Consider the following 12,429-nt stretch of genomic DNA (forward strand, 5'->3'; position numbering starts at 1 on the left):
TAAGAATGCAGCTATTTTACAGAGACATTTCCTCTAAGGCTGACAATTGCTGAATTGAGACCCTGTAATAGGCGAACATGGGTTTTTCTATCTCTTTTTTCTTTTTTGCCCCCCCCCAAAGATGGCAATTTCTTCTAAAAAAAAAAAGATTTTATTTCTTTCTTTAGAGACAGGGCATGAGCAGGGGGAGGAGCAGAGGGAGAAGGACAAGCAGACTCTGTGCTGAGCGTGGAGTCAGACACAGGGCTCTGTCCCCTGACCCTGAGATCACGACCTGACCTTAAATCAAGAGTCAGACCCGTAACAGACTGAGCCACTCAGGTGCCCCTGATCAAGGGTTTTTCAGGTGGTTGTATCACAAAGAAGGTATGTTACTAAAGACTGCTCTGTCCCCTCAGCCCTCCCCAGGCTCTAATCCCAGACATCGGGTTATAAAGATCCATCTTTAACATCACCCCAACCCCCATGTCATGTACCCATCCCAGATATGAAATCAGCACCATAAAAGACAAAAATGGCCAGGAATATCCACAGAGAGCTGCAGAGCTATAGATAGCTCAGAATTGCTCTATACATAGACACACAACATTTGCGCATGTCTTTTAGCTTAAGAAAATAATGAGGAAGATGGGGTACCTGGGTGGCTCAGTGGTTGAACATCTGACTTTGGCTCAGATCATGATCCCAGCTTCCTGGGATCGAGTTCCACATCAGGCTCCCCAGAGGGAGCCTGCTTCTCCCTCTGCCTGTGTCTCTGACTCTCTCTGTGTCTCTCATGAATTAATAAATAAAATCTTAAAAAAAAAAAAGAATGAGAAAGAACAAACAAAAATAGAAATCATACAACCAAATATATGGAAACATTTGTTCACATGCTGTGTAAATCAGTCTGCCCTTGACTGGTCAAGATGATCACCTTAAAAATAAGAAACGTTGATGGGAAAATTACCTCCACTCTAGCAAGACATCTTGGATGCCTACATTAAACCAGTGTCCCTTTAGTATCTCTGTGGATTTGGAACCCTGCCCCACAGGAAAAGAGAGAATCTGGAGGAACCTGATCCACCCCTGCATGATGATCCCCTCAGGGGGAGACACTTTAGGAGTGTGGGAGGGGGTGCTCACTGATCCACAAGGACAGGAATGTTACCGTCAATGTCAGAATGGATGACGTCAACGAACTGTGCATCACCAGGATCTAATCTGTCCTCAGGAGGTCTCCCATTGAATAAAGGGCCCGCAGGGTCAAGACCTGGAAAGAAAACCGAGTCAGCTGGGCAGCCCCACGCCATGAGTCACTTGCAGCTGGGCTTTTGATCCTTCCCCACAAGGATGGCAAACAGGCTGCAGGGCATTCTCAGGTGGGCAAGCACTTGCATTCCCATCCTGCTTTGTCAGGTTCCTTTCCACAGCCCTGTAGCCTTTTCCCACAGATGAGATGGTCACCCTGGCAGTGCCCTCTGAGAACAGCATCCAGACCCCATTAGGAGCTGTATCTTTTGTGGGGCTCAACACCAGGAAGTGTACAGACATATGGGGACTGGGGCATGGGGATAAACTGGTTCCTGAGGAAAAAAGCCCCTGAGGGTACATATAAAAAGCAGATGCTATACTTATGCTTATTGCATTTTAAATGTTCTAGGAACCTCACTCAACCTTTCCATCTTGTTATTAATCAAATTCCTTTACAGTTTTATTTTTTATTCGTATATACTAGCTCATATGATCCACATCACAAGCCTGTTGGGAGGCAGGGTAGCTGTTATTCCCATTTTACAGATGCAGGGACTGAGGTTCAGAGAGATCATGTGTCTTAACCAGAGCCACAGCCTCACAATGGCAATGACCTCTCTCTTTGTTGGGCTCTTGGTTTCATTGCACTGGGTTTGGCACACACGGTGGGAAAGTATGAAACTCACTGCTCAGGCCAGGTATCAGCGAGGGAAATAAAGTGGGTGTCAGTTCCTGCAGAACTAACCCACCCCATAAATGCCTGAGCTTATTTCTTGCCCTTGGTCAATGTTGGCTGGGTGTTCCTAACCATCAGCTGGAAAAACAAGAGTGCAGCTCCGGTGATGTTGTAACTACAAACGAAAAACTTTAAAACAACAGCAACAACAAACCACCAGAGCTTCCTAAAGGCCCTGCTAGTAACCTACCTGGATTGAAGAAGATTCCAAGGGATGTCTCAAAGTCTTTAGTCTGTGATAGTCATTTTGTTTTGTTTTATTTTATTTTATTTTATTATTTTATTTTATTTTATTTTATTTATCTGACAGAGAACACACAAGCAGGCAGAGCTGCAGGCAGGAAGAAAAGAAGCAGGCTCCCTGCAGAGCAGGGACCCCAACTCAGGACTGGATCCCAAGACCTGAGATCATGACCCGAGCCGAAGGCAGACACCCAACCAACTGAGCCACCCACATGCCCCTGAAAGTCATTTTAAATGGCATATTCCATCCCCTGGTGATCGCATTCTTGCCTGACTTTCCTGGTTCTAGTCTCAATCTTTCTATTTCTCCTCCCCAACACTTTTGCTTCCTTGAGGCTTGTCTCTATCTGCCCCCCTTCCTTATCTTTCTCTTCCCCACCCCTCCAGCTTTTCTTCTTCTTCAGTCTGCTCTCTAACTAAAACTGACATGGGTGGAGGTGGAACAACACTCAGACACCCAAGTCCACAGTACATTCTCAACACAGCAAGAGAAACTTGTAGCCTTAGAAAGAGTTTGCTGAGGAAGCCCCCCACCCCACCCCATAAGACAGCAGCACTTTTGATCTAAGAAAATGAACAAAAGAAGGAAAGAAAGAAGAAAGAAAGAAAGAAAAGAAAGAAAGAAAGAAAGAAAGAAAGAAAGAAAGAAAGAAAGAAAGAAAGAAAGAAAATGAACAGTGAGCATGCTGGTTTGTAGCAGCCTCTACATCCATGGCAGAGAAATCCACTTACTATAAACGTTCAAGCCAGAGCAGTTTTGAGAGTTTTGAGGGTGGTATTGGTAATTATATCAAGACAGGAGGCACAAATGGAGACTGGGATAGGAGGCTTGGATATATGATCACCTTAGTGACAATTGATAGCAAATCATCAGTTTACAATGTCAGCCAAAAATCACAATTAAAGTGCACTAAAAAGCTATGTGTTTTGTGTGGACAGAGGCTACTGGAGTCAGATAGATGTGACTTGGGGCCCCAAACCTAATACCAACCAGCTATGTGACCTTAGGCAAGTCTCTTGCCTTCTCTGAACCTCAGCTTTTTAAATCTGCAAAATGGAGGTTAGAATTAATAGCTACTTCAGAAGACTTATAAAAGGCCTCCTGGATCTGAATCCAGAAGATTTTGAGGTTATTATAGAGTAGAAACAAAAATGAGAAAATGGAGCTCTTTCTTATTCCCCAAAGATCACCAGAAAAGTGTCTAGATGGTGCTCATTGCCTTTTATTACAGCATTAACCAATTTGAGAATTTGATGAAAGCCCTAGACCTCTCCCCAGACAGACATCCAACATAAGACCTCACTCCAGGACCGATACTTGACATTTTGTGAGAGGCTTCAGGGGCCTCATATTCCCATCCCCAACTTCACTGTGAACTCTCCAAGGCAAGGCTATCCAATAAATAAAAGTGTAATGTGAGCTACATATCTGATTTTAAAATTTCCAGAAGCCAATTTAAAAGGTAAATAGAAATAAGGAGAATGAATTTTACTAATACGTTATATTTAATCCAATTTGGCCTAGCATATCCAGATGATCATTTCAACATGTAATATAAAAAAGTTGAGATTTTTTTTTTTAATATCCTCTTCTTTTTTTTAACTTAGTCTTTGAAATCTGGTATGTATCTTGCACTGAGAACATCTCAGTCTGCATGAGCACATTTCAAGTGCTCAGTGGCTACATGTAGCCAGTGGCTACTATATGGGACAGCAGCACAGCCCTATGGTCATTTCTCAATGTATGGTGTTCAGACCACCTACCTCTTCTGCTTTAAAGTAGACACCTGGGCCCCAACCCCAGAGTGCTGGTTCAGCAAGTTGGCATGGTAACTGGCACCCCATGGGATTTTTACACACCCTTAAGTTTGAGAAACAAGGGGCAGCCTGGGTAGCTCAGCGGTTTTGCACCTGCCTTCAGCCCAGGGCGTGATCTCCTGAATAAATAAAATCTTTAAAAAAAAAATTTGAGAAACAATTGTAATGTATTATCAAGTGATGTCGGTATTTGGAATATTTTAAAATCCACTCATGCTCTTATGTGGATCATGCCGCCATCTTGTGTTAAAGAAGTTAATGAGAAATAGGCGGTGCCTGGCTGGCTCAGTTGGTAGAGCCTGTGACTCTTAATCTCAGGGTCATGAGTTCAAGCCCCATGTTGGGCAGGGAGCCTATTTAAAGAAACAAAACAAAACACAAATATTAAGAAGTTAATGAGAAATAAAACCAGGCGATGTGCCTAGACAGAAAAAGCAAAAGGAAGAGCAGATGAAAGAAGAGAAATGGAGGAAATGAAGCAGCCATTATGGCCTACCTGATTAATAAGCAGAAGCATCTAATCCGGGGGAGTTGGGTTGGGTGTGAATTGTGTCCCTAGGCAACAGGCCCAATTCCCACTCCACACTCCAGTGAGGCCAGTCAGAAAAGGCAGTGGGAGGTAATCAGAAAAGGGAAACGCTTCACCCCTGAAGCTTCTCTGGGGGACAGCCGAGATTAGCTTTAGGGATCAGAGAGGATGAAGAATCTGGAGAATGTGGGAAAGTCAGGAAGCCAGAAAATTGAGCTGTGGACCATTAGCGGTGTCCCAGCCACAGAGTAGGGCCACGGGGCCCAGAGTGGAAGGTAGGTTGGCTTGGGTTATACTGCACTCACAGTCACAGTAGTGATGGGGACAGGTTTGCTGGGAACAAAACTGGGGGTGAGATAGGATGGGCAGGCCCAATGGTGGGCTGGAGTCCTCCAGGGCCAGCACTAGACAGCAGACTTTGCTCATCTCTTCCCAAACTTCATGGTTAGTGATGTCAGGTTGATAGCTTGAAGTCAGCAGTGGTGAGAGTATTCAACCCATGGAGATCAGCAAACACTACAAATCAGGATTTTTGTGGGGAGGGTGGTCATGGGGAGATCTGTTGGGGTTCTGAACACAACATGGAGGAAAGTCCCCCCACCAGAAGAGCTCCCAACAGATAAGGGGCACAGCAGATTCAAGCCTTCTGTCCTTTGATCCTATAGGGAAATGAAACTTTTTTAAAAAATATTTGTTTTATTTATTTATTTATTTGAGAGAGAGAGAGCGCGCGCACACTTGGGGGGAGGGGCAGAGGGAGAAGTAGACTCCCCACTGAGCAGGGACCCAGACTTGGGACTGGATCCCAGGACCCCAAGATCATGACCTGAGCTGAAGGCAGACACTTAACCAACTGAGCCACCCAAGGGACCCTGGGAAATGAAACTTTTTAAAAAAAAGGACATGTTGCATTCTAAAACATAAAAATAATAATGTAAAAAACTTAAAAAGAGCTCTGCCTCCCTAGGAAAGCAGGTAAATGAAATGAGGGTGGCCTTGGCCTTTTGAGTGAAAGTGAGAAAAAAAAAAGTACCAGGGAAAACAAAACAATGTGACCTCAAGTATTGGGACTAGAGGAGACACCAATGATGTCTGTGTGTGTGTGTGCATGTGTGTGTATGCGTGCACACGTATGAGGGGGGAGACAGGGGGACAGAATGATTGCTCCTGGCTACCAGTCAAGTAGCACATTCAGAGACTGTGACCCTAAAAGTTTATCTCACAAACATAGTTAATTTGAATCTTTCCTTCCTCTGTTCACTTCTACCTTCCAGATTCCCTAGATTCAAAATAGCTCTGTGTGAGATGCATTCTGGGAAGGGCACGAATGGGGGGAGAAGGCTTCAGTCCCTGAGACAGAAAGGCTCCCTCAGCCTGTCCTCTGTGGCTGTGGAAAGTTACTGGAACAGCGGGTGAGGGAATCAGCAAAGCAGTCTTTGTTTGCGGTTTCACCTGCTGTGTTTCTGAGTTTTCATTCAGCTTTGTCCTGAAAGCTCATATTCAGAGGGTAAAACTCACTATCAAAATTCCCATCTCATTTTCCTATCATGAGACTCAAGCTATGCCTGGGAATGGGAATGTATTAGGTATATGGTTCAGGCTAACTTAGATTAAATGAAAGGAAGATGGCTATCTGTTTGAAGGGCACAGATCAAATCCCCAAGGACCATAGCTGTGTTTTCTAACCAGAAGAGAAATAAAGTTACCATCAATCTTTTCTATGGAAGATACAATTTACAATTATATGTGCTTTGCATGTATTCTATTAAATAATAACCTGAGGACCATCTAGGTGGCTCAGTGGTTGAGCATCTGCCTTTGGCTCAGGGCATGATCCCAGGGTCCTGGGATTGAGTCCTGCACTGGGCTTCCTATGAGGAGCCTGCTTCTCCCTCTGCCTATGTCTCTGCCTCTCTGTGTCTCTCCTGGATAAATAAATATTTTATATTTTTAAAAAAATAAATAAAAAACAAATAACCTGAGGTCAGTATTTTCATGGTCTCTCCTTTGCACCAAAGGACACACACTCAGAGGGTTTAAGTAATTGGAAGAGCTGGCTTTGAACCTAAGGACTCGGATTGCCTGCATCATGTTCCCCTAGATGCACCCTGCCCAGGCCGACTAACCCGTGCCCATTCACAGGAAGCCTTACCTGTAATTCTCCCCAGCTGCCCATTGTACATCTTTCCAACAAACCCAGCTATGTGGGCTCCTAGACTTACTCCAATGATATAAATGTTGTCAAGAGAAGCTCCTTTTACCTGGAATTTCAAGAGGTCCATCATTATCGATTATGATGACAACGTTTAGAGGAATTTCCTAAACTTGACTTTGGAAATGGTTCTTAAGAGAAACATTTCTAAGCAACTTATATCTATGAGCTCACTTAAATGTTACAACCCCACAAAGTAAATACCATTCTTTTGATTATACATATGAGGAAACTGAGGTCCAGTGTCAAAGTAACCTGCCCAATATCAGGTAGGGAGAGGTAGAGCAGGAGTCAAACCAGTCTGTTCAACTCCAAGCCTGGGCCTTAACCTTTATGCTGTGGTGTCTCCATTCATGCTTCTGCTAGAAATCAGGCAGAAACATCTCTAAATCCCTCCCAATTGAGAAGGGCAACAAAACATTTTGGTGAACTCCTTTATCTTCATGCTGGCTCTGTTAATGGGCAGAGAAGGAAGGAAGGAAAGGAAGGGGTGGGGATGAGGGTACCACTCACCACAATCTGCTGCGACAGCCTGTGGTGAGTCATGTTAATATTATTCACTTTCCTAGGGCTGTGGCTTCAGTGGGAGAGCTTGTGTGAAAGTTCTGCTGCCCCTGGCCACAGTGGCCTGATTCTTTCTGAGATAGTTCTGATATAGTCACTTTTTTGGTTTCTTTCTTTCTTTCTTTCTTTCTTTCTTTCTTTCTTTCTTTCTTTCTCTTTCTTTCTTTTTTGTAAAGGGGGCAATTCATGAGATAGATCACTAAATAAAATGTAAGATTTATTTAATCTTTGTGAGTCTTCTAAAAACATAAATCATACACACACACACACACACACACACATCTCTCTTCAGAACATGTGTATCAGCTTTGCTTTTGGATAATCCAGTCAGTAAACTTTAGGCACGTCTAGGAAGAGGAATGGCTCTAGAAGATGAAGAAACTCTACACAGTGAAGCCAGAAAACCCCTAGACAGAACCTCTCTTACCCATGACACCTTTATGTGACTTAGAAAAAGATATCCCTTCCTGAGTATACTTTACTGTTATTGCTGGCAAATATAATAAATATGTAGGTCTACAATGTGTGCAGTGACAGTGGTGCTCCCTTAGATGGCTGCCCTGTGCAGTGCACAACTTACACAACCATACTTTTGGGCCTTCCCTCCACCTGGGCTCTCTACTTTCCCTAGAGCTTAGCTAGGTTTTCAAAATAATCCCCCTGTTCCCTATAGATATCTCGTGGTTTCAAATCTCCAGATAATGGGCCAGGTTCAATCTGGCCCTGAATCATACAAGAGAATTCTCTCTTACCAACATCTGGTCGATAAATTCCTTCAAGACATTTGCGACCTTTCTTGTCTTACTGGAGGCGTGGTTGTATATTACAGTTGTAGCTCCTCGATTCCAATCAACAATAACCACATTCATGTCTTCTACATCAAGCAAACCCTGTACTAAATCCTCCATCCAAACTGGAGGGGAGCCTGTAGGCCTGAATCCATGGACAATGAAGGTGGTTTTCTTGGTCATGTTCAAGTTCCCAAAAACTGTGGAGTTGATGACTTGTGCACAGGTCCGGTTTTTTCTTGTGTAGAGCATCAACTTCACATTTAGTCCTGTACCAACCACTGCACTGTGAAAGCTCAGTCTGGTGAATGAAGGACATGTTTCATCTGGGTCTGAAAATGAAAATTAGATGGCATCATAACAGTTCTTTCCTCAGTTGGGTGTCAAGCAAAAGTGCTGCCCTACAGTCATTGGAGTTCTTTCTGTGCTTCACACACTCAGCAGGAGGCTGCATCAAGTTGAATGAAGTTGCAAAGTCATACCCCACTCAGCACACTTCAGCAGTGACTTCTTTTTCACCAGGAAACCCTTTTTTCCAAATCTTACTCTTCTTCAAAGTCCAACCCAAAAGTCACTTCAATGAAACCTACTCCAACTCTCCCCAGCCTTCAATACTGTCTTGCATTCCAGAACTCCCAAAACCTCTGTAACTCATTGACAGCAACATAAAAACATTGCAGCGGTGCATTATGGGTATTAATGTACATGTGTGTCTATCTTGCTGGATCACCTCCTTGGAATGGTGCCTTAGAACCTGTGTATCCCTCACAGTGCCCAGCACATAGTAGAGGTCTCAGTAACTGCATCTGCTTGGACCAAACACCTTTCCTTGTCTAGAGCGCCTGCCTGGGACAACAGTGGAGACAGTGATGTGCCTTGTTCTGAGCCTTTCATTAGTATCTGAAACAGTTGACCATGGTGCCTTCTTGGACTCTCTCCTTCTTTGTGTCTCAAGCACCACCTTCAAGCATTCATCCTGCTGTGTAAGCTCTAAGGATAGCCTTAGGAGAAAGGTTGGAGATGAGGTGGAGCAAAGCAAAAAGACAAGCTGGAGCATCTTGTTACAGCAGAAAGTAAGAGACTATTTATAAAAACAGGTCATAAGGACACAGGAAGCCAGCCTGAAGGGGCTTCTGCTGGCCAGATCTGGTGTATTTGAGCACAAAATAATTAAAGACAATAATGAGTTATGAACCTTTGGAAAGAATTAGGGATCCATGATTCCATAACAAATAGATAAAGAAGCAAAGAAACAAATAAATGGAAGAGAGAGGAGGACTCTTGGTATAGTGCTGAATGCCAGCTGGTAAATGTGGAGTGAAGGCTGGAGTTGAAACTCATCATTTTGCAGCCTTCATAATGAAGATGGGTTAGGCAAGAATTATCAGTGGATGCTAAACTGAGGTGGTGGTTATTCTGAGAAGGAGCACATGTGTATGGTCTTAAACTTTCTCCTACAGATTGCTGATTAGTAATTAGGGGAGAAGTAGTAACTATACAAATAGAGAATTTGAACAACATCTTGACTAGATTATCAAACTGAACGTTGCCAAGGAGGGGCAGACAGACACATGTGCCCCTAGCTGTAGTATTCCAGGGAGGCATGTATAACCTGAACCTAACTATGGAGAAAAATCAGACAAACACAAAATGAGGAATATACTTTTTTTTTTTTTTAAAAGGACCTGTAACGGCTGGATGCTGGGTGTGTGGTAGCTGTGGCTGGTGCTGGCAGGGAAGGGGGCTTCTGTGAAAAAAAAATATTTCTCTTTTTAAGATTGTATTTATTTATTTCCTAGAGAGAGAGAGAGAGAGAGAGAGAGAGAGAGAGAGTGTGTGTGTGTGTGTGTGTGTGTGCAAGCAGAAGGAGGAGCAGAGGGAGAAAGAATCTCAAGCAGGCTTCATGCTGAGCAAAGAGCCCAAAGTGGGGCTCAATCCCATGAACCTGAGATCATGACCTGAGCTGAAACCAAGAGACAGTTGCTAAAAAAAAAAAAAAAAAAAAAAAGATTTTTTTTTAAATTTATTTATTCGGTATAAGAGACACAGAGAGAGGCAGAGATACAGGCAGAGGGACCCTGGGATCATGCCCTGAGCCACTCAGGTGTCCCGCATGCCCAAAAAAATTCTTAAAGAAAAAAAAAGTTTTAAAGATTAAAAATAAAAAGTGACCCATATTCTTAAAAAAAGATTAATGTCATAAAGGACAAATACAGGCTATGGAAATGTTCTAGATTAAAGGAGATTGAAGAGATGGGATATATAAATGCAATATCTGGTCTTAGTTTGGATCCTGTAATGGAAGAAAAAAAAAGTCATACAATAAATTATTGGGTCAATTGACAAAATTGGAGTGTGAACACTAAATTAGATAAAAGTATGGTATCAGCATTATATTAATTGAGGTTGATTAACTATACAGATATATAGTTGATTAACTAACTATATATCTCCCCTAGGTTATGTAGGATATAATCCTAATTCTTAGGAAATACAGCTTAAGTATTTATAACTAAATGGCCAACTTATTCTTAAATGGTTCAGAAAAAGAAAATTAGGGGCAGAGAGATAACAAATGATAAAGCATATATAGCCAAATGTTAACAGTAGGTAAATCCATGTAAAGGGTTATTGGTGTTCTGAGTATTTTTTTTTAATTCTTGTAGCTTTTTTGAAACTTTAAAATTATTTCCAAATAAAAGCTTAAATAAAAGGAAAAAGAAAGTGGACAGGGCCATATCAGTAAGATGAAAAGTGGGAGTGAGGTTGTGAGTTCTGATATCAGAAAAATAAAATAGATAATAATGCTTAACTAAAGTCTTCTGTTTGAAAGGGAACAGGGAGTTGGAAATAAACTAAGGATCAAGATGCAAGGTGAAAGAGGGGTTAGGAAGGAAGAAGGGCTTTGGGGTCCTTGGGTACTGAAACAGAGTGTTACTTCTGAAACATTATGTTGAGCCTTGATCAAGAACCACAATCAAATAGAAGTTAAAAGTAAGTCTCTGATCCAACAATATGATGTTTGGGAAGACTGTTTTTTTTTTTTAATGATAAAAATGATTTAAAATTGTGTTACTCCCCACTCTCCTACATCCTATTTGGCTGAGAGAAAGAGCCACATTGGAGGTGAAGTGCAGCAACAATCAGTCCCTAGGTGCAAGCCAGAGATGGTTCTTTAGGATATTCAGGGGGAGGGGGCAAGGTCCTACGGATGACCATTCTTTGTGGGAGGGAATAGGAGGGGAAGACTATTGACTTGTAACTGGCCAACAGGAGACAAGAGTGCCTTGGAAAACACCTGTTCTGTCTTCCTCCAATAGAAACTTAAGAACCTTTTGCCCTGGGCCCTTATTCTCAATGAATCTACACTTGCACACCCAGGAATAGCTCTTCCTTCATTCTGAGGCACAGAACAGACTTCATCCTGGTGTCTCTACCCTTTTTTAATAACCTATTCAGGGGCCCCTAGGTGGCTCAGTCGGTTAAGCATCTGACTCTTGGTTTCACTGAGGTTGCGATCTCAGGGTTGTGATCTCAGGGTCTTGGGATCAAATCCTGTGTTGAGCGCTATGCTCAGCAGAGTCCGCTTGGGACTCTCTCTTCCTCTCTCTCTGTCCCTGCCCCCTGTGCTTGCTCTCTCTCTGTCTCAAATAAATAGATCAATCTTAAAAAAAAAAAACAAAAAAACCCGGTCCATTCATGCATGCTTTTATTTTAAACATCTTGCAAAGACTCTGGTGCTCAGCAATGCATGAAGTTCCAAAATAGAATGAGCAGAAGAAGGTCAAATAGAAGGTTAAAAACCCTCACCCTAGAAAATACTGGTTAAAAATTGAACCCTATACTCACGTATTCCTCCATTTGCTCTAGCATGTACAGTGATTCATGCTCACAATTGATTGTCTTCCCCTTCCCTCAGTTTTATTGATATATAATTGACATAACATTGTGTAAGTTTAAGGTGTAAAGCATGATGGTTTGATATATGTACATATTGTAAAATGATTTCCACAAAAATCTTAACACACCCATCATCTCACACAGTCAGATGTTTTTGTGTGTGTGGCAAGAACATTTAAGATCTACTCTCTTAGCAAATTTCAAGGATACAGCCCAGTATAATTGACTACAGTCACTATGTTGTGCATCAAATGGCAGACCTTACCCACTTGTCTATGTAAACATTTTCCCCATCTTTTGGCCCCTTCCATTTTCTTCTTTCTGTAGATTGCATGCTTCTGGAAAATGTGGCCTGAAATTTATCTCATGTTTGTAGAGCAAGACCCAGAGCAAATAATTGACTGTT

At 42.4% G+C, this 12,429-nt stretch overlaps 1 protein-coding gene and 1 non-coding gene across 4 annotated transcripts in view; one reads left to right on the forward strand and one right to left on the reverse strand.

Moving 5' to 3' along the window:
• The window catches only part of LIPH (lipase H), a 49,271-nt gene that overhangs the window by 22,035 nt on the left and 14,807 nt on the right, over positions 1 to 12,429 (reverse strand). For all 3 annotated transcript variants that reach the window (XM_055307956.1, XM_055307957.1, XM_055307958.1), the window contains 3 exons: positions 8,088 to 8,455; positions 6,712 to 6,820; positions 1,151 to 1,252 (listed from right to left, as the gene is read on the reverse strand). In XM_055307956.1, coding sequence (XP_055163931.1) covers positions 1,151 to 1,252; positions 6,712 to 6,820; positions 8,088 to 8,455 — 579 coding nt within the window. The remainder of the gene's footprint in view (positions 1 to 1,150; positions 1,253 to 6,711; positions 6,821 to 8,087; positions 8,456 to 12,429) is intronic.
• Positions 4,305 to 4,377, forward strand: TRNAK-CUU (transfer RNA lysine (anticodon CUU)). The gene has a single exon. It is a non-coding gene; the product is annotated as a tRNA-Lys (tRNA).

This window comes from Nyctereutes procyonoides, unplaced genomic scaffold, assembly GCF_905146905.1.
Source record: "Nyctereutes procyonoides isolate TBG_1078 unplaced genomic scaffold, NYPRO_anot_genome, whole genome shotgun sequence".
Taxonomy (NCBI): Eukaryota; Metazoa; Chordata; class Mammalia; order Carnivora; family Canidae; genus Nyctereutes; species Nyctereutes procyonoides.